The sequence below is a fragment of the Thamnophis sirtalis genome, unplaced genomic scaffold (assembly GCF_051295495.1).
Source record: "Thamnophis sirtalis isolate CommonGarterSnake01/CBP01778 unplaced genomic scaffold, rThaSir2_p1.2 scaffold_9, whole genome shotgun sequence".
In the NCBI taxonomy this organism is placed as follows: domain Eukaryota; kingdom Metazoa; phylum Chordata; class Lepidosauria; order Squamata; family Natricidae; genus Thamnophis; species Thamnophis sirtalis.
Genome location: NW_028261389.1, coordinates 9,454,877 through 9,482,432, shown reverse-complemented (window position 1 = coordinate 9,482,432; position 27,556 = coordinate 9,454,877). Strand labels below are relative to the sequence as shown.

The following is a 27,556-nucleotide window of genomic DNA, read 5'->3' as shown; positions in this document are numbered from 1 at the left end:
AGTACATACCTCAGAATTGTGATTAATGTAAATTAACGTATTACTCAGAAATGTATATATTTCATAGTATCTGGAAATTATTCAGAATCCAGCGTTATTGCAGAAAATTTCAAACAGAATTTTACAGAGCAAATCTGTTTTTTTTTACTTCTTTTGACTTGGCTATAAATTGTTTATTGCACTAAAGAAGAAATAGATGTTCTTTAAGGTAAAACATGCTGTTTTCCTCTTTTTAAGGCAATAAATATAAAAGGGAGTTCTACTTAGGATCATATACTATTTGCAAAATGGCAATATTATTATTTTCCCCTTTATATAACAATGATAATAATCTGTTTGACGTCAGCATTCAAAGACCTTCTCTGGAATCTTTTAAGTAGTGTAAATTTTTGTCTAAAGTGTTTTAATTTAAAATAAAGAAATCAAAATGTTAGATGTTGCAAAACAGCAACATGATCCCCCACACACACATCTATTGGTTCTCAGAAAATAAAAACCAGAGGTTTTGTGGGCATATTTGCTTGGAAAAAAAAATACAACATAAAGTGAAATATAGGATAGGAATCATTTTGGGTTAGGATCTAGAAGAGATAAGAAGAAAGCAAAGAAGGAAACCTGATCACACAATCTTTTCTGGAAACTGTCCTCCACTCTTCTTTATGATAACTATATTACCAATAGAAAAGAATATTAGTAGCTCAGAGTTAAACTATGGAGTGCTGATGCTCTTTTAACTTAGTTGTTTTCTTGCAGATATTTCATTACCCAACTAGCTAACATCATTATTTCTACAAGAGAGTGGAATTATCTAGCACTGATTATGTTACCTAGTTGATAACCATTTTATCAGAATAGCCTCAGCATCCAAACATGCTCAATTGAAAAAAAATGATTGCATTCCAATGGCCAAACAAATCTCCTAAAGAGCAATTCCAGCAAAAAATGGGTTTGCCCTACTTTTCTTCATTTATATAAAAAAATCCCAGTGCAATCTTCTGATGAATGAGAGCCATCCATAACTATTTCTTCTTCTCATTGAATTCATGGCTGAACATTCTGTTGATGCTTACTGTATAACAAGCAAAATGGCTATACCTTTTATTCTTTAGTTCCCATTCTTTTTTACTTCATGTCCACTATCCTCCACTGCCCTGGATAATGTTTTTACCTAGTGCTTTTTTAAAAACAAAAATGATGATGTCATTGGTTTTTAATCCAGGTTTTGTTGCTATTGTGATCAAGGTGAGCTACTGCCGTTGTGTCAAGTGAGAAAGATCAGTTGCTCACATGAAGGTTCATTAAGGCAGGGGTTAAATTCAGCAGGTTCTGGAGAACCAGCAGCGGAAATTTTGAGTATTTTGGAAAACTGGCAAATAATAGCTCTGGCTGGCCCCAGAATGGGGAGGGAATGGAGAATTTGCAGTATCCTTCCCCTAGAGTGGGGAGGGAATGGAGATTTTACAGTATCCTTCCCTTAGAGTGGAGAGGGAATGGAGATTTTGCAGTATCCTTCCATTAGAGTGGAGAGGGAATGGAGATTTTGCAGTATCCTTCCCCTAGAATGGGGAGGGAATGGTGATTTTGCAGTCTCCTTCCCCCAGAGTGGGGAAGGAATGGAGATTTTGCAGTATCCTTCCCCCGGAGTGGGGAGGAAATGGAGATTTTACAGTATCCTTCCCTTAGAGTGGAGAGGGAATGGAGATTTTACAGTATCCTTCCCCTAGAGTGAGGAGGGAATGGAGATTTTGCAGTATCCTTCCCTTAGAGTGAGGAGGGAATGGAGATTTTGCAGTATCCTTCCCTTAGAGTGGAGAGGGCATGGAGATTTTGCAGTATCCTTCCCCTAGAATGGGGAGCGAATGGAGATTTTGCAGTCTCCTTCCCCCAGAGTGGGGAGGGAATGGGGATTTTGCAGTATCCTTTCCCCAGAATGGGGAGGGAATGGGGATTTTGCAATAACCTTCTGCTGGAGTGGGGAGAGAATGGAGATTTTGCAGTATCCTTCCCCTACCATGCCCACCAAGCCATGCCAACCAAGCTATGCCAACCAAGTCACGCCCACTAAGCCACATCCACAGAATCGAGTAGAAAAAATTTGAATTTCACCACTGAATTAAGCTGATTTATTGCTAAAAGGGAATCTTCCCAACTAATGGTCAGCTCCTGGTTAGAGTTAGGATCAACAGCACCCTATGTAGCTCTATTTGTGGCTACATAGGGATTCTAAGCTGATGCCTCTTTTTACTCTGCCCCCAGGTTCTGCCATTCCTTCTCCTACAAATTGGTAATAACACAAGATTATGAATAGGTCAGATCCAGAAAGATTACTACTCTATTGTAGCCAAGACAATGGGGCAACTTATTCTTTCTTCTACACAGGACTCTCCAAACTTGGCAACTTTAAGGCTTGTGGACTTCAACTCCCATCCTGGCTGGGGAATTCTGGAAGTTGAAGTCCCCAAGTTTGGAGACCCCCGTTCTCCACTAAAGCTCGAAATTCCTCCAGCTTCTAGATTAGGGGAAAACACATTGAAACTTAGGATGGACACATTTCCCCCTTTGGGTATGTTCCTTCTGAACCATTCAAGCAGGACACAAGGGGAAGCACTGGGAGCCATTGCCTCAATACACATTTAATTAATTAAATACAAAGATAAATCAGATCATATTTAACCTTGGTTCTAGTCTGTTCTGCTCCTCCTTACCTCTTAGAGTGTAGTCCCTTTGGCATGCAACTATTGGCACTCAAAGCTACCCCCCATTTTTGACTAGCCATTGATTTTAGAATCTCAGGATAGGAGAATTCCTCTTTTCCCAATTATTGTTGTTCCTGAGCTGCCTCTCTTAATATACTACATCTGTACCCTTCTGAGTTGTGCATTTGGAACATCTGTTCCTATCTTCCCTCCCCTCCCATCCTCACAACTGTGGGACACGCACCTTGACTTCTTCTAAGCAATGTTTTGGCAACTGCTGTCAACATAATTCACTTTGATTTTCATTTACTGGAGCTTGAGTGCTAAGCTCACTTAATTGAAACTAAATTGCACTAGAGGATGGTTTAAGGTGGCTTTTCCCTCGGATGCTGGTTGGCTAAGACTTTCCTTGTTCAAAATGTGTTAAACATGCCATAGTTTTTCCCTTTACAGTTATTTTTCTTCGGTCTTCCCCCCCCCCCCCTTTCCCCATAATAACATGCGTGTGTATGAAAAAGAGAGAATGATTGATGTATTCGCAGAAAGTAATAATTAACAGATTATTATGTTTCGGAATGATTGGCAGCTGAAAGCTAATTTTTATTTATTTAGTCTCATGATTTCTTTTTAACCGTAACAAATGAGAGCTTGGAATTTTTGAGAAACAATCTTTATTATGTTTCTTTTTGTATTAAAAAAATAACAATTGAGCTAAATGAGTGGGAGATAGACATTTTAGCCTGCCAAGGAAGCAACTGTTGAATATTTGTCTTCTAATTAATGGAGTACTTTGGGAGTTGGTGTCCAACTAGATGTATCCTAGTACCATTTGTTAGAAACAATAAATGGGTGAAATCCAAATTTAGTCCTGCTCGGAGTAGACCTTCAAAACATAATGATAGATAAATGAATCTTGAATAATTTAAACTTCAACAAATAACTTTTGTGGGCCTTGGAGCACTTTTATATTTAGTCCTTAAGCCAAGTTCACACAGTAAACTCAACCCCAATGATTGCATTTGTACAACCTATGAAACTTTATTTTGGCTTAACATTTTGTGTGACCTTCATTTATATGATTAAGTTAAGATTTAGGAGACTTTACTGAAGATGTGTAGTTTCAGTATTAAGTTAAGTATAAGAACAATGTAAAACAATGATAGTATATGTCGAAAGATATATCAAATAATGTTTGTGAATGTATGCACATGTGTGAATAGTGTATACACATTGCTTTAAAGATATTGGTGAAAGATCCAGCAGCTGCATTCATACAACCCATGAAGGGAGTTGAGTATTAAACTTAGTTGATTTTTCAGCCCATTTGTTTAGTTTATGCTTCTAGTTTATGCTTGGTTAATTTTTCAGCCCATTTATGGTTTATGTTCAATGTATGTTTTTTTATATATAGAAAGTGAGATATTTTAGTTAAGTTTTGTCTGTTGTGTGAATCCAATCAGCATACCTATGTAGAATCTGTAATATTCTTAGGATAAAGGTGAAGTTTTTTCCGCTTTTTCTGCAAAAAAATAAATATATAAAAGTTTTTTTCTCTTCTGTTGCACATGGCTTTCTACCAAATCTGACCATCACACAGTTTCCCTGCACCCTTATCCAATTTTCAAGCTGATTTGGGCCACCCACTTTTATTCTCTGCAACACAGATGCCTCTTTCTGTCCCCTAAATCTATGCCCTGCTCCTTTTTTTTTTTTTTTTTGAAAGACCAGTGGAAGTCAATAATGGGCAATCTACCCAGTGGTACGATTGTTCAGTAAATTAAACAAAAGAGATGTGCTAAATTAACTGCCAGTCAGCTGTACTGGGTGACCCCCGAATTCTAATATTCCAACGATAGAGGAACAACATATCTTTCATTCATGTTGAATGTGGAAAGCTGGTCCTGTGTAGAATTCAAAGCTGAAGGCTGAGCTATTTAAAAAAGCTGAACTTCGAAAAAGCTGGTGGAAAACCCAGGGAGAGTTCATTTTATTCCTAGGTATCCAAAATTATTTATTTAGCTCTGATCAAGCCCCTCAAGGGTTGGTAAGAAAGCAGTTTAGTTTCAGGAGAAGGAGGGGGGAAGTTAAGAACAATTTTTTGAAGGAAAAATAAAAGGGGGGTGGGAATAAGACGTAGAGTTTAAACCAGTGTTTCTCAACCTTGGCAACTTGAAGATGTCCGGACTTCAACCCCCAGAATTCTGGGAGTTGAAGTCCAGACATCTTCAAGTTGCCAAGGTTGAGAAACACTGGTTTAAACCATCTTGTTATATATCCCATGGACTTGGAACTGTCAAAATGGCAAAGCTTGTGTTTGAATGAAAAAAGGTTTCTATTTCTGTTGAGATTGTCTGCTCCAAAGTATACCAACTATAATTATCCATAACCATGCAGGCCTGCTTTTAATGCTGTTTTATAATTACAGTTCTTAATGCTAGATTATACAAAATCATTTATAAATAGGCAAATGAAAAGGACTTGGAGGCTTTGCAAACCTGTACATTGCAGGAAGGTTATGGCAGATGACGGGATTTTAACTGCATCTACATATAGATGTGGTGTTAGCTGCGTAATGATTGATGAATCCCTTAATTAATTCCTCAACAAGTTCCAATTTATAACCTCCTATCTTTTTCTTTTGGCACATTGGGTGTTTGTCACTTTAAAGGACAGGGATAAACCGTGCCTCTCCTCCCCCCCCCCAAAAAAAAACCCTTTTCTGGTATTCTTGACATATTTCTGGATGTGCATTTCTTGCTGAAGGAAGCAAGATTAGAATAGACATAATTTTTTTTGGTCTGAGCAATTGGGGAGGGGGGATTAATGATGGCTGCACACGAGCCGACAACTTCTTTTTGTTTTGAATATGAGGTGCTTTGCCGCTGTCATGTTAAGAACAGAAGATGGCAATCAAGTCATCCTAGGCCTGTGATCGCGAACCTACATCACATGTGCCGGGAGTGGCACGCAGATCCATCTCTTCGGGCATGCCAGCCACCTCCTGTTGCTCTTCCGGGTTCCAGCATGCTGGTCTTCACACGCATGGGAGGGCCAGAAATTGGAATACCAACTCTCTGGGGCACATGTACGCACCGGGAAGCTGAGCTTTTGGTTTCTGGTGCATACATATGTGCCGGCCAGCTGGTCTTCGTATGCGCATGGACGCCAGAAACAGGAAGACCAAGTGACCGGTGCACATGTGCATGCCAGAAATCAGAAGCTCAGCTTCCCAGAACACACACACATGTGTGCCGGGGAACCACTCTTCCAGTTTTCGGTGCTCCCATGTGTGTGTGCCAGTCAGTTGGTCTTCAGGTTTCCAGCATTTCCCCGTGCGTGCTCCCGTTTCGGCATTTGTTTTTGAAAAGTTTTGCCAACACTGTCCTAGGCTGAAAGAACCAAAATTGGAAGGTTAACAATATAGCTTAAGAAAGAGGTGTGGGGTCCTCTTCTGAGCTTGGTTGTTTTCTTGCAGACGTTTCATTATCCAATTAAGTAACACGATCAGTGCTAGGGTCCAGGACTGATGATGTTGCCTAGTTGGGTAATGAAACATCTGCAAGAAAAGAGCCATGTTCAGATAGCACCAAGGAAACCCCACAGTTCATCCCTGAGCTACAGATATCCTCTTCTATTAGTAACAAGGGGGGCGTACACTTACAAGCCATTCTCCTTGTAAACTCCATTGCCATTAATGGGGACTTTACAGAAGTAGAGTTACCCCATTTATTTTAGTTCACTTTTATTGGGGGATATTTTCTGAGCCTTTATGTCTCAAGCTTGCACAGCTTCTATCTGCCAGACTAAAAGCAACTCAGTTCTTTGCAGGCAACTAATTGGGGGACGATATTTCTGTTTCTGCCAGCTACGTCGAATAATTAGAAGATAAAACGTAAGTTAGAATAGAATAAGCTGGAAGGGATCTTGGAGGTCTTCTAGCCCAGCCACATACTCAAACAGTGTTCTGACCGAGGCTTCCCAAGAGCATGAAGCAAACTCTTTGTCCCAATAAAAACTCCTTTTATTAATTTATTGTGAAATCTGCTCATTCATACCCAGCAAAGTCTTTGAAGGGAGGATTTGCAGTCACAGACCTTATCTGGCTTGGAGAGCTGACAGGCCGATATCTGCAAAACTTGGCAAGGAGCCTTGGGGAATCATGAACCAATTAAGTAAACTAATGGTCTCCTGCAAACTCCACTCCCCTTTCTCTTCTCTTTTATTTCCTCTGGGAGGGGCCATTCAGCTTCCACCTGTGGCCTTACTCTTCTTTTCTTTAGCTGTTCCCTTCGTCTGGTAACTCTGCGCATGCGCACACTGGGAACAGGCTCCATGCCCGGTTTAGTGAAGGGAGAAAAAGTCATGATACATATGTGATAACACCGTCAACAACGCGAGTTTGACACGAGTTTGGTCTAAACCATTCTCAAAAAAGATCCTGCGATGGAGCGTCCACAATTTCTGAAGGCAAGCTGTTCCACTTCACGGGTAAAAAAGTTTGGATGCAGCCTGGTAGTTGGGACCCATGACATTACTTGATGTAACTAATGGTTATAAGTAGTCCTTGACATACAACCATTCATTTAGTGACCATTTGAAGTTGCAACAGCACTGAAAAAGGTGGCTTAAGACCGTTTTTCACACTTACAACCTTTTCAGGATCCCCATGGTCACGCGATCCAAATTCAGACTCTGGGCATGTATTTATAACCGTCGCAGTGTCCCAGAATCATTGGATCACTTTTAGTGACCTCCTGACAAGCAAAGTCAGCCTGGAAGTCAGATTCACTTCACAACCAGGTAACTAGCTTAACAGCTGCAGTGATTCGCTTAACAACTGTGCCAAGAACGGTTGTAAAGTGGGGCAACTCAGTTATCAACTGTCTTGCTTATCAACAGAAATTTTGGGCTCATTTGTGATTGTAAATTAAGGACTATCTGTTTATTGTTAGTGCAAATTATGGATGGGGCATTTCCCACCCACCCACCCTGGTTCCTGCGCTCCCTAAAGGGGATGAAATTCAGACAGTCAAGTGAGTGAGGCCATTTGCAAACCTGGATTTTTACAAACTGTTTGTTTTCCTGCATACATTTTTTTCTGTTGTGATGGTTCAACAAAGAGCAGTAGGCAAATAGCTCCATTTGTCAACATATATTATTCAGGTGAGAATGGATTGAATGGAAACAAAACAAGGATACCTTTCCTTTTGTTTAGCTGATCTCCCTTTTAACTAACTCCTCGTGTTCAGAATTCAAGTTGTTTTCTGTATTTTACTATTGTCAATCATCCTGAATGCCACTTTTGATGGAAATGAGGGATGTAAATTTAATAAATAGTATCTTGTCGTATCTTCGCCCCAGGCTGCTGATCTCATCATCAATCCATCTTCTACTCTGAAATAAATTGCTGCGCTAAAAATGCTTCTAGTTTACCATTATCATTCCTGTTTGTTGGGAAAAAATGCTTTTGATGTTATTTTATTGTTTTGCTCCTAAAGAACATAGTATTTGGTTCTGAAGGGTTCTTTTAGTTACTGCTTGGCTTGAAGCGGTATAAGGATAATTGAAGATAAATTTGTAATAAAACAAAGGTAGCCGTTTTTGGCAAAAGAAATATTAAACACAGATGGACAGTTAATGCCCAACAAATAGAGCAGGGTCCCTCTTTCAAATAGCTGAGCATCACTTTTTATAGGTCCCTTTTGTAAAAAAAAAACAAAAAACCATACTTATCTGCTGTGTTGGCAACTGTCCAATGCACAGTGGGTGCTGTGGCTGTTTTTGTTGTTGTGTCTCTAAGCCATGTCCAAATATTTGTGACCCAGTGGACGACAGCACAACAGAACCCTGTCCTCCATTGTCTCCCAAATTTTGTCCAAACTCATGTTCATTGCGTTGGTGACACAATCTAGCCATCTCATCCTCTGCTGTCCCTTTCTCCTTTTGCCTTCAATCTTTCCTGACATCAGATTCTTTTCCCTTGGGGTTGTTTTACTAACCTGAGTGATTTTTTTTTCCGGGGGGGGGGGGGAATAGAAACACTTTATTTCCTCTCATGTGTTTTTTTTTGGGGGGGGGGAAACTGCTAGATTTTAGGACTGTGCAAAACTTGGAAATTGATTCTAAAGCAGTGACTTGGAGCCCATGGGTACAATAGCAATAGCAATAGCAGTTAGACTTATATACCGCTTCATAGGGCTTTCAGCCCTCTCTAAGCGGTTTACAGAGTCAGCATATTGCCCCCAACAATCCGGGTCCTCATTTTACCCACCTCGGAAGGATGGAAGGCTGAGTCAACCTTGAGCCGGTGAGATTTGAACAGCCGAACTGCTGAACTGCAGTAAGCTGAAGTAGCCTGCAGTGCTGCACTCTAACCACTGTGCCACCTCGCAGTGGTTAGAGTGTAGCACCTTTTTAGAACTCTTGAAATCAGCTGCCTCATTATGGAATCCTGAGTCCCACTAGACTTTAATTTATTTCCCCCAATATTCAGTGCCTCCCTCCCTTATTTAAAGCAATGTATGCTTTTTCCCAGGGCCATATGTCACATTTATTATTTTTAGACGTTTATATTACTCAAGTTCATCTTTACATTGGAGAATATGATCAAAATGGCTCAATTAGAAAAAGAAGAGGAAACCTCATTCCTCACTCATTCACACAGAACTGTGATACTCAAACATCCAACTTAAAAACAAAACTTTGATAAATTTCTTTTCTAAAGTTTCTTTAAGCTTCTTTTAGAAGCTATCATTAACAGTCAGAGATTTCAATGTCTCGTGTTATTTTTCTATCCCATTTATCTTCACATACTTCAGTGTGGCACATAAGTACTTTATTTAAGTACTTGTTGTAAGTTATAAACCAGGAGTCTACAGTATGGTGTCTTCTAGATGGATTGGTCTTCATCTTCTATAATTCTAAATCAATCTGGCAAATAAGGTTTAAAGACCAAGAATTTGAAGGTCACTAGACTGGAGTGTCCTAAACATTATTTCTATTTTTGTGTGGATCTGCGCATCATATCAGTTCATCATTAAAACTCTTCTTTCAATTCCAGCTCCTTTTATGCTAAAACTTTGTCCTGCTTTTAATTTCAGTTTTTACACTGACACACACTGCTGCTATGTAAATTACACTTTGTTCAAGATTGAGGAGGTAACAGCAGACAAGGGATGTAAACCAAAACAGTCTTTGAAGGAAGATTGCCCAAATGGTTTGGCTTTTAACGGGAGAGTGCAGAAGAATAGTCACAATTCAGTCCAGAATTCCAAAAGTCAGGTCAGGCTTGTCAGTCAATCCAGAGGTCAGAATTTCACAAGCAGAGCCCCCATAAACATCAAGCAGGAGCTGAAGATCAGAAAGTTGCTTCCAACAAGGGATCATGGGGCAAGCTGCACTAATCAAGAGATTTACTCCCTTGCTTGGCAAGGAGCCTCATAGAACATCTCTATTCTGTCTTCCTCTTTACTCAATAGGCATGGAAGGGGGGATGGGAGATCCAACATCCTCCTCCTCTGAATGCTCCAACTGCTCATGCGGGACCTATGTTAGTTCAGCCTCAGGGGATTCTTGGCTTTGTAACTCCTGAGGCTGACACTCCACAGGTTTTGCTGAAGCAGCTTCTTCGCATTCAGAATCAGCTCCTGAATCTTCGGCCATGACAGGCTTGATCCTAGTTAGGAAACACATGGCATCCCATGTCTATAGAGAGTCTCGCTCATCCAGCTCATGGTTATCTTTTTCAATAGACAAGTGGACTTTGTTTTTCCTTGAAGACGTTAAACGTCTCATCCAGAAGCTTCATTGGTTCTTCAGTTCAGAATTGAAGAAGTTTCTTGGATGAGAAAACAAAACAGCTTCAAGGAAAAACGAAGTCCAGTTGCCTTTTGAAAAAGCATCTTTGGGACATGGTACTCCAGTTGTCATTGAATTGCGACTCCCAACACCCCTTACTAGTGACCATCCATGGGGAGAGTAGGAGACACAGCTCAAAGGTTCCTTCCTTCCTTCTGAGCTAAAAATAGAACCTTCTCTAGTAGCAATAGTGCTGTCAATATTATCTTTCCAATTTCTTGGCTCCATCTGTTCTATCTCCTTGTATCCTTAATGACAAATTAATATGCATCTGCTCTTAGCGGCTGTCTGTCTTTCTGACTCTTTTCTTTATGTTTTGTTATTTAATTTAGTAAGTTATTGGTTTGACATCTTTCATTATCTCTGGTACTCTGGATTGCTTAATTCCGTGGCTGTAAGTATCTCAAGGAAAGAAGGGATGGATTGATTTTTTTTTTTTTAAAGATGAAGTCTCTGCCTATATAGTTCCATAATTGTTTATGAATCACAGGACCTGTGTAAGGGAATGCTTTTTATCTCGTTGTCCTGCGCTGTGAAATTTGAGAGGTGATACTTCTGTAGAATGAACAAAAGGTTGTGCATTTACAATAAGGACAGGATCCTTGGCTGTTCTGATATTTTATAAACTGTTATTAAACTTTTAAAAAGAACATAAAACAAACATAAATTAATAACAAGGGAGGGAGGGAAGGAAGGAGCAAAGAATAAGGAAAAGTAGAAAGAAGGAACCTCCAATTTCCCTTATACCAAACATAAGTATAGTTATACAATTATCTCTTCTTCTTGGTCATTTTAAGTTCTGCCAAGGGGCTTTTTTCATCTCTTTTATTTTTATTTATTTATTTTTGTATCCCACTTTTATTATTTTCTTATTATTTTGCAGTATCCTTCCCCCAGGAGTGGGGCGGGATTGGGAATTTTGCAGTATCCTTCCCCTGGAGTGAGGGGGCCATGGAGATTTTGCAGTATCCTTCCCCTGGAGTAGGGAGAGAATGGGGATTTTACAGTATCCTTCCCCTGGAGTGGGGTGGGAATGGGAATTTTGCAGTATCCTTCCCCTGGAGTGAGGGGGCCATGGAGATTTTGCAGTATCCTTCCCCTGGAGTAGGGAGAGAATGGGGATTTTACAGTATCCTTCCCCTGGAGTGGGGTGGGAATGGGAATTTTGCAGTATCCTTCCCCTGGAGTGAGGGGGCCATGGAGATTTTGCAGTATCCTTCCCCTGGAGTAGGGAGAGAATGAGGATTTTACAGTATCCTTCCCCTGGAGTGGGGTGGGAATGGGAATTTTGCAGTATCCTTCCCCTGGAGTGAGGGGGCCATGGAGATTTTGCAGTATCCTTCCCCTGGAGTAGGGAGAGAATGAGGATTTTACAGTATCCTTCCCCTGGAGTGGGGCGGGAATGGGAATTTTGCAGTATCCTTCCCCTGGAGTGAGGGGGCCATGGAGATTTTGCAGTATCCTTCCCCTGGAGTATGGAGAGAATGGGGATTTTACAGTATCTTTCCCCTGCCACGCCCACCAAGCCACACCCACAGAACCTGTTGTAAAAAAAAAATGAATTTCACCACTGACTTGAACTCATGGCTCCCACTTTCTAACCTGGTGCCTTAACCGCTAGATCAAACTGGCTTATTGAAACCCGTTTGCTTAACTCATGGTGTGCCAAACTGCTCAATTTCTGAAGCTCAACTGAAAAGGCAGTGTTGTTTCTTCTTTACGGATAACTCTTTTGTTGGTACTAGCCTTGAGCGATGGGGATAGTCCTCCTGCGGAGTCATACAAATACGTTTCCACTGAACCGTCAAAAATCCCAAGAAGGATGTAATTTGGGCCGGTGCTTCTACTAACTGAGCAGACAAAAGAAGAAAAAAAAAAGTTTGAGCTTTGTTGCCTTCCTGTCGAATCAACACCAAAAAAAAAATCTGTTCCATTCCCTCATTTTGCAAGACTCCTTTGGAGTTCTAAAATAGAGGGGTTATTTCTCTCCCTCCCCACCACTAATGCACAAAATAGAATTGCATTTTCATTATGTGGTTGTTCTTAGGTAGTTTTTCTTCCCACCTCCTTGAATGTGTTTTAAGAGGCCGGCATACAAGAGAGTGCTATATTAGTGCATTATTCCCACAACAAACAGGCACTGTTCTGTTGCTACCTGCTTGGCCATTGTTCTGCGTTGTGTGTGCTTTGCGGTGGTATTTGGATGGCTTCCTGCCCTCGGCTAGCACAAAAAGGCATTTCTGTTACAATGGCCCCTAACCACACAATGACGGCATTAAGGATTTATGTGGAGGTTTCATTATTTTCCCCTCTTTTGTTCCTTGTAGGATGTCTTCCAAGCAACCAGCTTCTCCGTATGGGGAAGCAGATGGAGAGGTAGCCATGGTGACAGGCAGACAGAAAGTGGAAGAGGAAGAGAGTGGCGGCCTCCCAGCCTTTCACCTTCCTTTGCATGTGAGTTTTCCCAACAAGCCCTATTTTGAGGAATTTCAGCCAGTTTCTCTGCTGACGCCAGAGCCTTGCGGCCTTAGGACTCCTACCTCTCAGCAACACACAATGGTAGGTCTCCTCCGGGCTCTATTGTGCTGTTGCGTTGCCTTCGCACTCCCCCTTGGCATCGAAAGAGCTCTCCTTTTGTGCGTCAAGCCACTTTGCCACTGGCATGGATGGAACATCTCACAATAATGAGAAAACTCTGACCCCTTTCCATCATGGGTGAAAACGCCATCTTGCTGGCGTTCCGGTTCTCTCCAGTTGCATCCGGTTTTAGATAGCAATCATGGCGTGAAATGTTCAAATCGTTATTATTTCTTTTATTCATTTTATTTATTATTTATCACGTGGAGTGTTAATACCACTTTGTAATGCCTTGGTAAGGCCACACTTAGAATACTGCATCCAGTTTTGGTGGCCATGATATAAAAAAAGATGTGGGGAGTCTAGAAAGAGTGCAGAGAAGAGCAACAAAGATGATTAGAGGACTGGAGGCTAAAACATATGAAGAACGGTTGCAGGAACTGGATATGTCTAGTTTGATGAAAAGAAGGACCAGGGGAGACATGATAGCAGTGTTCCAATATCTCAGGGGTTGCCACAAAGAAGAGGAAGTCAAACTATTCTCCAAGGCACCTGAGGGTAGAACAAGAAGCAATGGGTGGAAACTAATCAAGGAGAGAAGCAACTTAGAACTGAGGAGAAATTTCCTGACAGTTAGAACAATTAGTCAGTGGAACAACTTGCTTCCAGAAGTTGTGAACACTCGAACACTGGAAGTCTTTAAGAAGACGTTGGATAGCCATTTGTCTGTAGTGGTGTAGGGTTTCCTGTCTAGGCATGGGGTTGGACTAGAAGACCTCCAAGGTCCCTTCCAAATCTGTTATTCTATTCTATTTATTAAATAAATAGAAGGTGACTCTGGGCGGCTATTATTAGTCCCTTGGATAGAAATAAAAATTGCATGTGTCTTCTCTACTTCTCAGATATGAAGCAGCCACACAGAATCCTTGCCCACTATCTGATCCAAATAAATGTGGAAATGTGTAAATTAGGGCACACTTTATACCCAGTTTTCCCGAAAACAAGACCTCCCTGGATAATAAGTCCAATCGGGCTTTTGAGCCCGTGCATTAAAATAAGCCCTCCCCTAAAATATTTAAACACGTGTGCAGTTGGTCCCCACCATTTCCTGGGGGAAGGAGGGAAAGGCCCCACATGCACCTGCCATCCACATGGAATGGCCTCGTGGAGGCCGCTACCACAAACCCTACCTACTGTGCCCCTTCTCTTAGTGGCGGCCGCAAAAAGAGCAACAGGCCCAGCAGGGCTGGAAAGAATGTGCTAGAAACAGAGACAGAACTTCCGGCCCTCTCTGGATCTGCTGATCTGCAGGCCAACGTTAAGGGGCCTCCTGCATTTCAGAAATAACTAGACCTTCCCGAAAATAAGGCCAAACGCTTATTTCAGGAGTCAAAAGAAAATAAGACCCTGTCTTATTTTGGGGAAAACACAGTATGTTAGTAATTCACATATTAGATCCCCCCCTAAAGGTATGCAAAGGAGATGCCTTCTTCTTTTATATGATGTTTTCATCTCTATTTATTTCAATAGATAACGGATTTGATATCCCCATCTATTTACAACTAACAACGAAGCATTTGATAAACCTGAAGTTTGCAAATGTATACAAGTCTTTCAGACCGTTTTTTTCTTTCTTAGTTCTGTCTCCGAATGAAAGGAGGAAACCCCTCCCCCCCAAAAAAACCCTGATCAGCTAGAACTAAAAGAGAATATGGAATATTGGCTTACCGTTAGTAAAGAAGGAAAAATGTGCTTAGTTTGTAAATTCATGCAGACCTACTTCATACTATTCATACAATGCACAAATCACATTTCTCTGATTTTTTATGCAGAATTGATCCCATATAAAAATTTTGTGCATTAGGGAAAAATAGATAGCAAAATGTCGATACATTTCTGAAAACCATGCACAACGATGCATTATAATTTAGGAGAAGTGTTTGCCAAAAATTCCGACTTCTGGCAGACTAGCTACAAAGAAATCTTTGTATATATATCAAAGAAATGCAAGGTTGTTGTTTTTTTTTTTAAAAAAGAAGGCACTATAAATTGATGCAGAAATAGATTAAATTATATTTAAGAAAGGAGAATGGGGAAACTCTGGGAAACCAACTGACAGATTCATCAATTGCTACTGATTGCAGAAATCCAGGGATTTGCAGATAGAATCATAGTTGGTTGGAGAGAATTGTGTAACAGATCATCTTAAATGCCAATACTTCATTGTAGATTCTCTTTTTTAGCATCCAAGGGCATCAGTTCCCTCTTTGATCTTTTATCAGCCGTGATCTTGGGGTGTTCTTGCTTCAAAATGTGGCCCTATGAAGCAGAGGCAGGAATACTTGGCAACCTTTTAAGAAAACCCTGACCCAGAGGTGGAATTCAGCAGGTTCTGACCAATTCCGGAGAACCGGTAGCGGAAATATTGAGTAGTTCGGAGAACCAGTAAATGCCATCTCTGTCTGGCCCCGTCCCAATCTATTCTCTGCCTCCTGAGTCCCAGCTGATCTGGAGGGAATGGGGATTTTTCAGTAACCTTCCCCTGGAGTGGAGTGGGAATGGAGATTTTACAATATCCTTCCCCTAGAGTGGGGAGGGAATGGGGATTTTGCAGTATCCTTCCACTGTCACGCCCACCAAGCCATGCCCACCAAGCCACATCCACAGAACCGCTAGTAAAAAAAAATGAATCCCACCACTGCCCTGACTGATATTCTTGGTGCTTAAAACCTTTATTAGAAATGTCATTCTGGCTTGCAACTGATCCAAAACTGTAGTCCAGCCAATTTGCTTTCTTCCCCAAAAGCATTTAAAAACAGAAAACAGGAGACTCTGATCATGTTCTTGAACCAGACCAGGGGTGGGTTTCAACCGGTTCGCGGCGGTCCCTGCGAACCGGTTGGTCGGCGAATCCGGAAGTAAGTAACTTCCAGGAACGGCGAAGGGCCCACCCACCCGCCCGCATTTCTTATCCGGTTTTGACGAGTCCTGCGCTTCCACGCATGCGCGGGACGCATACAGCACCTGCGTGATCCTCCAGGAGCAGCTGGAGCATCGCACAGATGCTAGTACGCATGCGTGCACCGCGCACGTGCACGAGGACGCTGCCCGCCCCGTTCCAACCGAACCGGTTGGAACGGGGCGAGAAACCCACCCCTGAACCAGACAATCACCTAGTAACCCTAAATGATCCAATCCCTGGTAAAGTCATAACTGAAAGGATTGATCAAAACATTCGGCACCCTGGACTGGTATCCATTGTATTCAAGTGGAGAGTTTTGGAGATAACTAGTTTGAATCAGTTGTGGTGGTAGAGCATGAAAAATTCAGCTGCTAAGCCATGCTGTTATTTTTTTAAAATTCATTTTCACAAGTTTATTATTTTGACAGCCAGTTTGGTCTAGTGGTTACAGCATCAGGTTAGAAAGCAGGAGGCCACGAGTTCAAGTCCCACCTTGGGCATGAAAGCTACCTGGGTGAGTTTGGGCCAGTTACTCTCTCTCAGCCCAACCTACCCCCCAAGGTGATTGTTGTTGGAAAAATAGGTGGAAGAAGGATTGTGTGTGTAACAAAGTCTTGAGTTACTTCTAAAAGTAATAAAGGTGGGAGATAGGATAGATGACAGATAGATAGATAGATAGATAGATAGATAGATAGATAGATAGATAGATAGATAGATAGACAGACAGACAGACAGACAGACAGACAGACAGACAGACAGACTTACAACCACACTTGAGCCCGAAATTTGTCTTGCTAAGCGAAACATTTCTTAAATGAAATTTGCCCCATTGTATGACCTTTCTTGGCACAGTCGTTAGGTGAATCACTGCAGTTATTAAATTAATAACCTGAATGTTAAGTGAATCTGGCTTCTCCATTGATTTTGCCTGTCAGAAGATCTCAGAAGGTGATCACGTGACCCCAGGACACTGCAACCATCGTAAATACCATATTTTTCAGAGTATAAGACACACCTTTTCCCCTCAAAAAAGGGGCTGAAAATCTGGGTGCGTCATACACTGAATACAGCATTTTTTGCCTCCCAAAACCCCACCCCCACCCCTCTATCAGCCTCCTAAAGGCTTTGTGTGCCCTTTTTTTGAAAAAAATAATAATTCCATTTTGGCATAAAATGGGCCATTTTTTGCTCACTTCCCCCCTCCAGGAGCACTTTACAGATTTCCTAAAGGCTATTCATGTCCTCTTTTTTAAAAAAAGGGCCATTTTGGAAGGTCTGCAGAGTTTAAAAACTTTTTTTTTAAAAAAATGCTTCTTCAAAACCTTGGTGCGTCTTATACTCCAGTGCATCTTATACTCTGAAAAATATGGTATGATTCAGTTACCAACCATGCAAATTTTAATCACTCTGACCATGGGGATGCTGCAATGGTTGTAGGTGTGAAAAATGATCATAAATCATTTTTTTTTCAATGCCGTTGTCACTTTGGCCACGAAATGAACGGTTGTAAGTCAAAAACTGTCTGTACCTCTCCAATATCTGGAGTACCAACATGTCAATTCCTCATTTGTCTTTTATTTCTTCCTCACAGTAAAATATAAATATCCCCTTTCTTTCTCTCTTGCCTTCTTTCTCTCTGCCAGTTTCATTTTTATGACACATTGTTTCTGCCCTCGGTTTTATATACGCAAGGAATTAAACCAGGAGGTGTGTCATTTTCGCAACGACTGTGGTGTGCTACTGGTGTTTCTCAGTGAAGTATCTCTTGAGAGGTATCACATGCCTGCTGGCTAAGGATTTGTTTGGAAGGGAATATATGCATAGGCAACAGGGGTGGGTTTCAGCTGGTTACTGCTGTTTCGCTCATGCATGTGCTTCGGGCAATGGATGCGCCCTGCGTGCGCATGGACAGTTCAATGGAAATTGTTCTGCACATGCACAAAACAAAACAAAAAGGATGGCGACAGTGGCGACCAGGGAACTGGTTTGGGGGCATGGCCAGCCTGCGTCCCTGCCGATTATGCGACCCGGGCCTGCATTCCACTACCGGTTCAGCCAAACCGGGCCGAATTGGTAGGACCCCACCACTGATGGACAGTAATTTCACCTCGAAAAGAGGAAAACCCAAGCGGGCAAAGAATATCACCAACCCCTTAATATCTACACTTATTATTGGTCTGTTAGGTTTCCATTGCAAGCATTTGTAGTCTCCCCCTCCTCCTCTTCCTCCTCCTTTCCTCGTGATAGTTTCAGAACAATAAAAGTTTGCGAGAAGAAACACAAGAGGGGGAAGCTACGTTTTGAATCAGGACGAAGCGTTGTTTGAACATTTCTAAAGGAGACAAAGGGAGAAACGAAGGGCATGTGTGGGAGAGGGCCAGATAATGCTTCCCTACCATTCATTCATTGTTTTGAACAAGAATCTACCCAAAACCCCAAACTCAATCAAGCAGAAAGGGCTGAAATTTAAAACAGTTCAGATAGAGGAGAAAGGAACATGGTCAGGTTCATTGATCCATGGATAGGGCTGGGAGTATTAAGTTCTCAAAACTTGGCTTCCATCGCTGTACATTCAGCTATTGTCGTGTTAAATCAGGTTGGCTGTTTTTTTTTTTCATTTTGACATTGTCCTCATCATTAAACACAAAGCAGACAGGTCCAACATGGTTTTTTCTTCTTCTTGTGGAAATACCTGTAACGTATTGAATTCTCAGCAGGTGGTTAGGGGCAGGGCTAAGAAAAGTCAGACCTGGTTAGTTCTTGGGGTGGGATTTCCTGGTTCGTTCTTCCAGGAAACTCTGGGGCTTCCAAGAAACTCTGGGGCTGGAGCTAAGACTGGGAAATCCCAAAAAACATAGCAACAAGAAACCGCTTCTAAGTTGTTCCAGGAAAACTATCTTGTTTCCAGTGGTGCCTTCCTAACTGCTTTACTACCAGTTTGACACTGAGAGGGTGTTTTACACACACACTGCTCACTTCATTCCCGCACATGCCCACCATGCATTGCTGTGCATGCGCAGTTGACTGAAAACTGTTCTGCGCATGCACAGAAACATACCAGCAACAGCAGAAGACACTGGGGAACTGGTTTGGGGCCGTGGCGGGCTTGGGTCACTGCAGGTCCCAGGAACCCCAGCTGCCATACCACTACTGGTTCAGGCAAACTGGTAGGAACCCACCACTGCCTGTTTCCCCGAAAATAAGACCTTCCCAATTCGGGCTTTTGAGGGCATGCGCTAAAATAACCCCCCCAAAAAATAAGCCCTCCCTGAAAATATTGCAACACAGCATTGAGCATGAGGTGCCCATGCTCGCCGCCTCCTGCACCTCAAAAATAATAAAACCTCCCCCAAAATAAGTCCGAGTGCTTATTTCGAGCGTCAAAAGAAAATAAGACCCTGTCTTATTTTCGGGGAAACACGGTACATGGACATTCTTTAAATGAAATCACTAAGACTTAAACCTGGCTCATGAGGAGAGTAATGGTAAGACCATCTAAGCATGCTTGTACAGGCAGTCCTTACCTTATGACCACAATGGAGGTGGTTGTTAAGTGAGTCGCATCCAATTTTACAACCTTTCTTCCACAGTTGTTAGGTGACTCACTGCAGTTGTTAAGTGAATCATGAGGTTTTTAAGCAAATCCGACTTCCCCCATCGACTTCGCAGTGACTGGAATGGTTGCAAGTTACAATCATATAACCCCAGGATGTCGCAACCATTGCAAATACAGGCCAGATGATAAGCAACCAGATTTTGATCACCTGACCAGGGAGATGCTGTTAAGCGCAGGGATTGGTTGCCAACTCCTTTTTTTTCAGTTTAGATCTGACGCTTTTCAGTCAGAACTAAAGAAGCTTTTTGGATGAGAAGCGAAACATCATCAAGAAAAAACAAAACCCACTTGCCTTTTGAAAAAGCAGCTTTGGGACAACCATGAACTGGATGACTGACAATCTCCATAGATATTTTTTTAGTGCAGTTGTAACTTTGAACGGTCATTAAATGAATGGTTGTAAGTTGAGGACTGAGCCTCCATCGATCAACATGTCTAAAGTAAAAATGACAGAGCTAATTACAGGTGGGAGGCAGGTGGATGGGCCTATATCAGGTGCGGAATGGCCAAATTGATCAAGGATGTATAAAAGCTAATATCTCTTCAATGGTAGTTTTTACACTCTGATGATGTTAGCCGAGGCTAACGAAAGCTGTAGGTAATATATTTTAAGTTCCAGAGATGACAATGTCTGTCTCTTCTTTTATAACTACACCTCGAACTTGTATTTTTAGGTTAGTTCGCAAGGAGGACTACCTGTATATAAGGATCCCCATAAAATACATTGTCTACTACTGTATTTTTCGGAGTATAAGACGCACCTTTTTCCCTCAAAAAAAGAGGCTGAAAATCTGGGTGCATCTTATATACTGAATACAGCATTTTTGCCTCCCGAAACCCCGGCCCCTTCACCAAAATGGCCATGCAGAGCCTCTAGGAAGCTTTCAGAGTGCTCTTGGGGGCTGGGGAGGGCAGAAATGAGCAAAAAACAGGCAGTTGTTTTCTCAATTTTGCCCCCTCCCCAGCCCCGAGGAGAACTTGATGAGCCTCCTAAAGGCTATCCATGCCCTTTTTTGACAAAAAATGGGCCTGGTTTTGTGAATAATGGGCCATTTTTTGATCGTTTTTGCTCCCCCCCCCCCGAGCACTCTATAAGCCTCCTAAAGGTTATTCATGCCCTTATTTTTGAAAAAATAATAATAATAACCAGGCCTGTTTTTGCGAAAAATGGACCGTTTTGGGGAGGTTTGCAGAGTGCAAAAAAAAATTTTTTTTTAATTTGCCTTTTCAAAATCTTGGTGCATCTTATACTCCGGTGCATCTTATATTCCGAAAAATATGGTACTTTCTTTCCCAGGTTTGACTTTGCCCTTTCCTCAGCGATGGTCCAAGATTTCCCAAGATTTAACATGCTGTGAGAACTGATAGGCAAAACAGAGGGATCAATTCCCGTAATATCCTGCTGCTTGTTTTGGGTTCTGATCGCCCTCAACATACGACCGTAATTGAACCCCAAAATTTATGTTGCTAAGTGATACAGTTTTTAAGTGAATTTTGTCCTATTTTTGCAACCTTTCTTGCCCCGTGATTGAGGGAATTACTGCAGTTATTAAGTTAGCAGCACAGTTAGCAATAGCAATGGCAGTTAGACTTATATACCGCTTCACAGGGCTTTCAGCCCTCTCTAAGCGGTTTACAGAGTCAGCATATCGCCCCCACAGTCTGGGTCCCTCATTTCACCCACCTCGGAAGGATGGAAGGCTGAGTCAACCTGGAGCCGGTGAGATTAGAACCGCCGAACTGCAGATAGCAGTCAGCTGAAGTAGCCTGCAGTGCTGCACCCTAACCACTGCGCCACCTCAGCTCTTGTTAAGTGAATCTGGTTTTCCATTGACGTTGCTTGTCAGAGGGCCGCAAAAGGTGACCACATGACTCCGGGACATTGAAACTGTCATAAAGACATGCCAGTTGCCAAGCATCCAAATTTTGATCACGTGACCATGGGGCTGCTCCAACAGTCGTTGGGAAAATAGTCATAAATCACCCTTTTCAATGCCATTGAAACTTCAAATAGTCACTAAATGAATGGTTGTAAGTCAAGGACTACCTGGGTATACATAATTGTGACGAGACAATGCAGAGTGGGGTGAACACCGGTTTAATTATTGTGCCAGCTTCAATAATGAGATTTGTGCTTTCATTGTTTGGGGAAAACCTTCTCCTTCCACTTTAGACAAAAGTGTAATTACTTTTGCACGGAGTAGAATGTGATCTGCCTAAGTAGCACAGCAGATAGATTTGCAAAAGATTCAGATATGGCTGGCTACAATGCCAATACGTGAAGCCCCGCAATAAGGCATAGTTAATACGGAGCATAATTATGCACTTCTGCGTACGGCACATCCATTTACACACACACTCACAATTTCACCGTGTCAGCTGGATGTTGTTCCCTTTGTGAGAGGCAGCCAGGCTTCCCCAGAACAATTGAGCAACTAAAATCCAGCAAATAACGGCACTGTAAAAAGTTTGCGATTGTTCTACTTCAATGTCTTCTCTCCCCCATGCTAAATTGATATTTATCTTATGATGGAATTACGTTGTCGCAAACATTATTGCTCTAAATGTCATCTGCGGAGCAGCACTTGAAAGCTGTTTCCCATACGTATAATTTTAGTCTTGAAAACTGGAGTCTGATATTTCTGCATCGAGTGCGTACACTCACATTGTCTTACAAAATTACTCCAGGGTGTTGCCTGAATAAACAAGACAATCCTTGGGCAGGGAGAGAGGAGAGGGAGAGGGGGAGAGAGAGAGAGGGAGGGAGGGAAAGAGAGAGAGAGAGAGAGAAGAGGGAGAGAGGAGAGACAGAGAGACAGAGAAGAGGGAGAGAGGAGAGACAGAGAGACAGAGAAGAGGGAGAGAGGAGAGACAGAGAGACAGAGAAGAGGGAGAGAGGAGAGGGAGAGGAGAGAGCAAAGAGCGAGAGAAGAAGGAGAGAGGAGAGAGAGAGCTTTTCTTTTTGTACTCTTAATTTCACTTTAGCATCAGGCTACCTCCTCCCGACCCCCCCCTCCTGCCCAGCTACCTTTTTACTGTCAGAATGGCCCATTGAGATTGATTAGGCCAGGGTCCCTGCCATGCTGGCTCAGGAATTCTGGGAGTTGAAGTTCACAAGTTCATAAAGAAGCCATCGTTCCCTGCCTCTGAATTAGGCAGACTGGGGGAAAGAGACAGAAGCTGGATTATAATCAGTTAAGGAACTCTATGGATTCGTGTTGAATCTGGAATTCCCTAGTGCTACTCTGACACGCAACCTAGAACATCAATCTTGGGCAATGTAGCGCCATCAGTTAACTCTGGACCCAAGATCTCATAGTCCACTTTCACACACCATGGCTTTATAATCTAGCACCATGATGGCGAACCTATGGCATGTGTGCCACAGGTGGCATGCGGAGCCATATTTGCTGGCACATGAACCGTCATCTCCGGCGCACATGTATGCTCTCTCTTTATCTCTCTTTAATGATGTTCCACCCATTACTTCTTGTCCTGCCCTCAGGTGTTTTGGAGCACAGGTTGACCCTCTTATAGGTTGACTCAACTGTAACTGCCCCTCAAGTGCTGGAAGACAGTTATCATGTCTGCCCTAATTTTTTCCTCTTTGTTAGGCTCAGAGATACCTAGTTCTCAGTTGTTCATTGTAGAGTTTACCTTCCAGACCTCTTCTTGTTCTGACTGAGCCTTCCCGAGAGCATGAAGCAAACTCCTTGTCCCGACGAAAAACCCTTTTATTAATTTGTGGTGAATTCTGCTCATTCACATCCAGCAAAGTCTTTCCAACGGAGGATTTACAGTCACAGACCTTCTCTGGCTTGGAGAGCTGACAGGCTGATATCTGCAAAACTTGGCAAGGAGTCTCAGAGAGTCACGAACCAATGAAGCAAACTAATTGTCTCCTGCAAACTCCACTCCGCTTTCGCTCCTCTTTTATTTCCTCTGGGAGGGGCCATTCATTGTCCACCTGTGGCCTTACTCCCAAGTCTCTCCCTGTTCTTTAGCTGCTCACTTTGTCTGGCAACTCTGTGCATGCGCACACTGGGAACAGGCTCCAGCTATTCATCAGAGTCTTCCCCAGACTCCAAGACTGGCCCATGTTCCTCCCCAACTTCCTCACTGTCCGAATCTGCTGCCAACTCCGCTGGCTGCTGGTGGGCCATGACACTTATCATGTTTTTTGCTCTTCTCTGGACTTTTTCTAAGCTTTCCACATCTTTCGTGTATCATGGTGACCAGAACTGGATGCAGTATTCCAAGTGTGGTCGTTTTAGTGTACTATAAAATAATGCTATCACTTCACATGATCTTGAAGTTATCCTTAATTGGAGGTGAAGGGTTTTCCAAGTTTTCCATTTGAGAAAGTTACCGACTTGAGGTCTCATGTAGTGTCTTTTGTATGCAAAACACCCATATTGCTTCTCTTCAGATTAATCTTTCCCATCGCTTGATACTGATCCCCCAAACAGCCAATTCATAGATGTCTCATTGCTTATCGTTTAACATAATTTAAGCAAAGGTTTCTTCACACGTACACAGGACAAAAGGATATAAAATATGGGGTGTGGTTAATTTCTTTATTCCTCAGTCAAATCTGTATAGGCACCCACCCCATAAAAAGCAACCCGAGGAAGTGTTCAACAATCCAATAAAACACAAATATAACAAACACAAATATAACAACTGCAGTGATTCACTTAACAACTGTGGCAAGGAAAGTCATAAAATGGGGCCAAACTCACTTAACAACAGTCTTGCTTGGCAATAGAAATTTGGAACTCAATTGGGGTTGTAAGTTGAGGACTACCTGTACGATAGGGTCTTTGCCAGGCCCAATGAGGTGGGCTCATCTGACCCTCTTTTTTTTGTTTGTTTGCTGATGAACTCGTGGCAAAAGTGAGCACCAAACTGACAGGCAGATTTGATTGTGAAGTGGGGCTTTGAAAGGATTGACAGAGTTGTGGCTAAAAGTGCAAGAAGTGACAATGAGCAAACTTAGGACGTGCACCACAGTTTCCTGCCACGCAGGAGTATGCAGATCGGGGTTTGATTTTCAGCAGATCCCTGAGAATTGTACGAGTGTGAAAAAGGAAAATGCGTTGTACATTTTCTGGCTTTTGTGAGTTTTAATTGTTTTATTATTTTTTTAATGCATTTGTAAGCTGCCATGTTAAACCGCCGAAATTAAATCAATCTAGAGAAAGCATAAGATTGCATGAGTAGAATTGAGTTACAGATTGTTAATCAGAGATGTGGAGTTGAGTTTTGCTTACTGGAGGCCATAAGAGCAGTGCGTGATGAAAAGGAAACAGGTGGGAATAAGATGAAGAACTGTCAGCCATGAATGGATCCTGACTACCGCTGGGATTTAATACCAGAACAAGAGATCAGAATAAAGGAATATACTGAGGACAGAAGGACACAGAGAGAGAATAACCAAGGGACAAATTGCAAAGAAATGCACGAAGAAGCTTCTCATCCGAGAAGCATCTTCAGTCAGAACTGAAGAACCTTCTTGGATGAGAAGCAAAACATCTGCAAGGAAAAACAAATAAAATCCAGTTGCCTTTTGAAAAATCACCTTTTGGCAACGCTAACGTCCGACTTCATTGTCTTTAGGCTTTTCCATTATAGAATACCGTATTTTTCGGAGTATAAGACGTACCGTTTTCCCTCAAAAAAGAGGCTGAAAATCTGGGTGCATCTTATACACTGAATACAGCATTTTTTGCCACCCGAAACGCCGCCCCCTTCATCAAAATGGCCATGCAGAGCCTTTAGGAGGCTTCCAGAGTGCTCCTGGTGGCTGGGGAGAACAGAAACGAGTGAAAAACGGGCTGTTTTTTGCTCAGTTGTGCCCCCCCCCAGCTCCCAGGAGCACTCTATAAGCCTTCTAAAGGCTATGCATGCCCTTTTTTGACAAAACACGGGCCTATTTTTGCAAAAAACGGGGCATTTTTTTGCTTACCCCGAGCACTCCTAAAGGCTATTCATGCCCTTTTTTTGAAGAAAAAAAAAAACCAGCACGTTTTTGTGAAAAACGGGCCATTTTTGGGAGGTTTGCAGAGTGCAAAAACTTTTTTTTTTAAATTTGCCTCTTCAAAATCTTGGTGCATCTTATACTCCAGTGCGTCTTATACTCCGAAAAATACGGTACATAGTTTCAGAACAAGAATTGAGCAAACATCTACTAGTCAGTTCTGGTTCCGGGGAGCAAACCCCGACCACATATTTCTAAGACACCAAACTAATATCAGGTTGAGGTTGTTTAATGACTGGAACTTATGATGAAATATGTTTGATGCTCGTCTTTGAAGTGGCCTACTGTGGAAACAGAAAAGGAGTGGAACAATGAGGGATTTAAGTCAATGCGTTCAACGCTAGTCGCAACAGGCCCAGGCAAACTTTCTGTATGGGTGATTGGAAAGTTCAGAGCCCAAGCAAAGGCCTCCGTGCACAAGGGTGTGGTTGGCTGGCAGTGTGTTGCGGAGGAACAGCTGTGTGCGAAGCCCTGCCATCTTTGAAGGGACCCATTGGGAGTCAGTTGAGCAGAAAATAATCACCCTCAAAAGCAAACACCTTGCTTTATGTATGTGCTGGGAACTGTATATCTTCTATTGTTTCCAGCCGTTAACGGGCACACACACACCTAGCGAGGACAATTGTGTGACTTGGACAATTGAATGACTTCATACCAGAAAATATTTGTATTTGAGGCTCTGCGCCTGCCGGTTTATTTGGGCAGCTGAAAAACTGTGTACAAACCAACGAGGTGGAAATGCATTGCAGACCTTGATGTCTGTTGCAGATTTTTTTTCCTTGTGTTGTTCCCTCACCAGTAAAAGTGAACAGGATTTAACATGGGATAGAACACAGCAACCCATCTCGTGTGAATCTTGGGAGGCCGATAAGCCTCGTCTCAGTGTTTTATTCATTCCCAATGGATGGAAACTAACCCAGGAGAGAAGCAACCTAGAACCAAGGAGAAATTTCTTCATGGTGGGAACAATCCACCCATGGAACAAGTTGCCTATGGAGGTTGTGGGTGCTCCATCACTGGAGGCTTCTTAAACAGAGAGTGGACAGCCCTTTGTCTGAAATGGTATAGGGTCTCCTGCTCAAGCAGGGGGTTGGACTAGAAGACCCTCAACTCTATTATTCAATTCTATGTCCTATCTGCAGGGAATTTGGGGGATAGCCTGCCCTGCGGCTGATGTCACTCAATGACATCTGCTATTGCAGACGTTCAAGTATTTAGCTAAAGTATATTCCTTTATTCTGGTCTTCTCATTCTGATATTAAATCTCAGAGGTATTCTATGCTATGCTATGCTATGCTATACTATTCTATTCTATTCTATTCTATTATCCATTCATTTCTGATTCTATTCTATTATTTCCATTCATTTCTGATTCTATTCTATTCTATTATTTCCATTCATTTCTGATTCTATTCTATTCTATTATTTCTATTCATTTCTGATTCTATTCTATTCTTTTATTTCCATTCATTTCTGATTCTATTCTATTATTTCCATTCATTTCTGATTCTATTCTATTATTTCCATTCATTTCTAATTCTATTCTATTCTATTATTTCCATTCATTTCTGATTCTATTCTATTCTATTCTATTATTTCCATTCATTTCTGATTCTATTCCCATTATATTCTTTCCATTCATTTCTAATTCTATTCTATTCTATTATTTCCATTCATTTCTGATTCATTTCTAATTCATTTCTATTCCATTCCATTCCATTCTCAGTTTAAAGCTCCAACAGATACCCCAGCCCTAGTCAGATGATTGCCTTTGGGGTGCCCATCAACCGGCCTGCATTGACGGACCT

General features: G+C 42.0%; 1 protein-coding gene across 6 annotated transcripts in view; it reads left to right on the top strand.

Annotated features, from left to right (window-relative positions):
• Positions 1-27,556, top strand: part of SOX5 (SRY-box transcription factor 5) — an 803,583-nt gene that overhangs the window by 366,389 nt on the left and 409,638 nt on the right. For 4 of the 6 annotated variants that reach the window (XM_087722779.1, XM_087722777.1, XM_087722778.1 and 1 more), the window contains one exon: positions 12,881-13,112. The exons of 1 other annotated variant lie outside the window; for it this stretch is intronic. In XM_087722779.1, coding sequence (XP_087578905.1) covers positions 12,882-13,112 — 231 coding nt within the window. In that variant the 5' untranslated portion in view covers position 12,881. The remainder of the gene's footprint in view (positions 1-12,880; positions 13,113-27,556) is intronic. One more of the 6 variants, XM_087722781.1, reaches the window with a different exon arrangement.